The sequence below is a fragment of the Triticum urartu genome, chromosome 7A, assembly GCF_056163025.1.
Source record: "Triticum urartu cultivar PI428250 chromosome 7A, HENAU_Tu73, whole genome shotgun sequence".
In the NCBI taxonomy this organism is placed as follows: domain Eukaryota; kingdom Viridiplantae; phylum Streptophyta; class Magnoliopsida; order Poales; family Poaceae; genus Triticum; species Triticum urartu.
In genome coordinates this window covers 87,838,029-87,840,735 of record NC_141879.1, presented here as the reverse complement: position 1 = coordinate 87,840,735, position 2,707 = coordinate 87,838,029, and the positions used below count along the sequence as shown (strand labels likewise).

At 50.8% G+C, this 2,707-nt stretch overlaps 1 protein-coding gene across 1 annotated transcript; it reads left to right on the top strand.

Moving 5' to 3' along the window:
• Positions 1–828: 828 nt before the first annotated feature.
• LOC125522478 (GDSL esterase/lipase At5g45920) lies at positions 829–1,991 on the top strand. Its single transcript, XM_048687538.2, has one exon. It carries the CDS (start codon positions 978–980, stop codon positions 1,692–1,694), a length of 717 nt encoding a protein of 238 aa, XP_048543495.1. The 5' UTR covers positions 829–977; the 3' UTR covers positions 1,695–1,991.
• The last annotated feature ends 716 nt before the right edge of the window (positions 1,992–2,707 follow it).

The window sequence follows — 2,707 nt, the reverse complement described above, 5'->3', positions numbered from 1 at the left end:
AATATTTTCCAATAAATGTTATTTGAGAGTCCCTCAATATTTATTCTGATTTTCAGCTATACTGCCTTTGCAGCTTCCCAATAGAGGGAGGCACAAGCGAAGGATCACCCCCCCCCCCCCCCCCCCTCCCTGCACAAATCTTGAGATGAGAAAAATTGGCATGCTAGAAAAAAATGATTGCCCTGGTAAGAGAAACTGCCACGTCGGACAATAAAAATTTACCATCCTATAATATAGAGATTATCATGCTACAAGATAAAGATTTGCCATGCCGCAAGTAGAGAATTGTCATGCTACATGATAGAGATTTGCCATGAGTTCATGAGACAGGTAGAGAATTACCATGGTGCGTGCAAAAAGTTGTCATGTCTTGTTTTAGGGGAAAAAAAGTTGCCATTTTGTAACACATATAGTAGCCATGTGCGGAAAAGCTACGACGCACATAAATTGCCATGCTATAGCGTTAGCAATGTGCAAAAACTTAGAAACGCAGAATTTGCAATGCTATAACCGACTGACATAGTTGCCATGTGCAAAACCCTAAAAAAAGCATAATTTGCAATGCTATAAGTCACCGCTCATACGCGCGCCACGGGAAAGGAATGTTCTAGCGTCACAGAGGCGGTACCGTAAAACGATGAGGAGACGAGGGCAGTTTGATTTTCCATACTCGATTTGTCCGTACGACAGAAGCGACGTCGCCACAAACCAAGACGATCGAGAATGGTATTTTGTTCGTTTCGTCCGTAGCACTGAACCGAGTACATGTCACCTGAAAAAACGAGCCCGTATATGTCAGGCGTGAGGTCACCGGGCGAATTCAACGAGCGTACGTACGTACGGCCAGCCCGGCTCGCTCTCCCATGCAGCCGCCTTTCGCTTCCTGTCTATATATATACCCCTCCGCGCGCCATGCCACTCATCGATCGAACTTGACTAGCTAGCTAGAGCGAAGCTTGAGCTCGAGGATCATCATCATGAGGCCGTCGATCGTGCTGTTCGGCGACTCCATCACGGAAGAGTCGTTCGGGGAGGGCGGGTGGGGCGCGCACCTGGCGAACCACTACTCCCGCTCCGCCGATGTCGTCCTCCGGGGCTACAGCGGCTACAACACCCGCTGGGCGTCCCTGGTGGCCGACCGCGCGTTCTCCGCCATCCCGGCGTCGGCGGCCGTCGCCGCCGTCACCGTCTTCTTCGGCGCCAACGACGCGTCGCTCCCCGACCGGGCCAGCGCGTTCCAGCACGTGCCGCTCCCTGAGTACCGCGACAACCTCCGCGCCATCTGCGCGCTGCTCCGCGCGCGCTGGCCGTCGGCGGCGCTCATCCTCGTCACGCCGCCCCCCGTCGACGAGCGCGGCCGCGTCCGGTTCCCCCGCAACGGGGACGCGTCCGGCCTGCCCGAGCGGACCAACGAGGCCGCCGGGCGGTACGCGCGGGCGTGCGTGGAGGTGGCGCGCCAGTGCGGGCTCCGGGCCATCGACCTCTGGTCCCGGATGCAGGAGTTCCCCGGGTGGGAGACGGCGTTCCTCCGGGACGGGCTGCACCTCACGCCCACCGGCAACCGGCTGCTGTTCGAGGAGGTGGTGTTCGCGCTGAGGGACGCCAACCTCAGCCTGGAGGCGCTCCCCGCCGACCTGCCGCTCTGCAGCGACATCGACCCCGACAACGCCGTCAGGTGCTTCGAGGAGGAGTGAGACCATGCTGCTGAGGATAAGGTTCAGAATTGATGGATATCGGTCGATGCCGCCCGTGAATTTGTTTGTTTCTTTCTTTCTTTTTTGATTACATTATTTGTTTTGTCCATTCATGTTGTACTACGAGATTGTCACGGCAGTTTGTTGTCTGCATTCGTTATTTGTTCCGAAATGTGGAATAAATATATGGGATTGAATTCGTTTCATTCGGAAGTGCTGCGGCGGAACATTGCATGCCAAGGGATTCTGTCCTTTTATACACACATGCACACGTTATCTTTATAAGCATCTTCAAAAGATTGAACCGACACATTATTTTAAGATTAACGAAATCATAATAGACATCCTCATAGTAGACGGAACGTCTCCTTTCGCTAACGCACAACGCTAGAAAACCTTAAATAAATCTAGAAAAATACGAGCGTCAATATCAAGTTTAGGAGTTAAACTTTGGCGGGCAGAATACCACTGTCCTCCTAACCATTTCATCACAGGGTGGTTCGCTGGATTATGTTGGTTTGTGTGGCTACGGATTGAAGGAGATATTTTTTTATAAAAAATATGTCAGAATCTTTTAAATTATTGTAAAGAATGAAGTTTGAATGTTGAAGAAATTACACAGTGATAAAGTTAAATATTCAAATATCACAATATGAGTTTTCTTGTATATACAATGAAAGTTTGAAACCATGTTTAAACTTTTTTATAGTATAATAATACATTTATTTATTGGGACTGTCTATACGGCAGGTGCCTAAAAAAATATGTTGCATCTGTCGCTTTCATCAAGGGCCTTTAAATCTCCATCCAACGGCTGAAAATAGTTCAAGGTACCATTCATCTTTAACCTGTCACCTCTTCCTCCTCGTGTAGCCACTGACCAACCCAGCCTTTCTTGCCTGCATCCGCCCCTTGCGGCTGGTAGCTATCGCCGCCCTGCTTTCCTCTCGACGTCTCCACACCGCCGTGTTGGCTGCCGCCCCGACCATCTCTCTAAGCCCCGCACCGGTGCA

Excerpts from the sequence above, each read along its gene's own strand:
- LOC125522478 (XM_048687538.2), top strand. The coding sequence starts at position 978 with ATGAGGCCGTCGATCGTGCTGTTCGGCGACTCCATCACGGAAGAGTCG.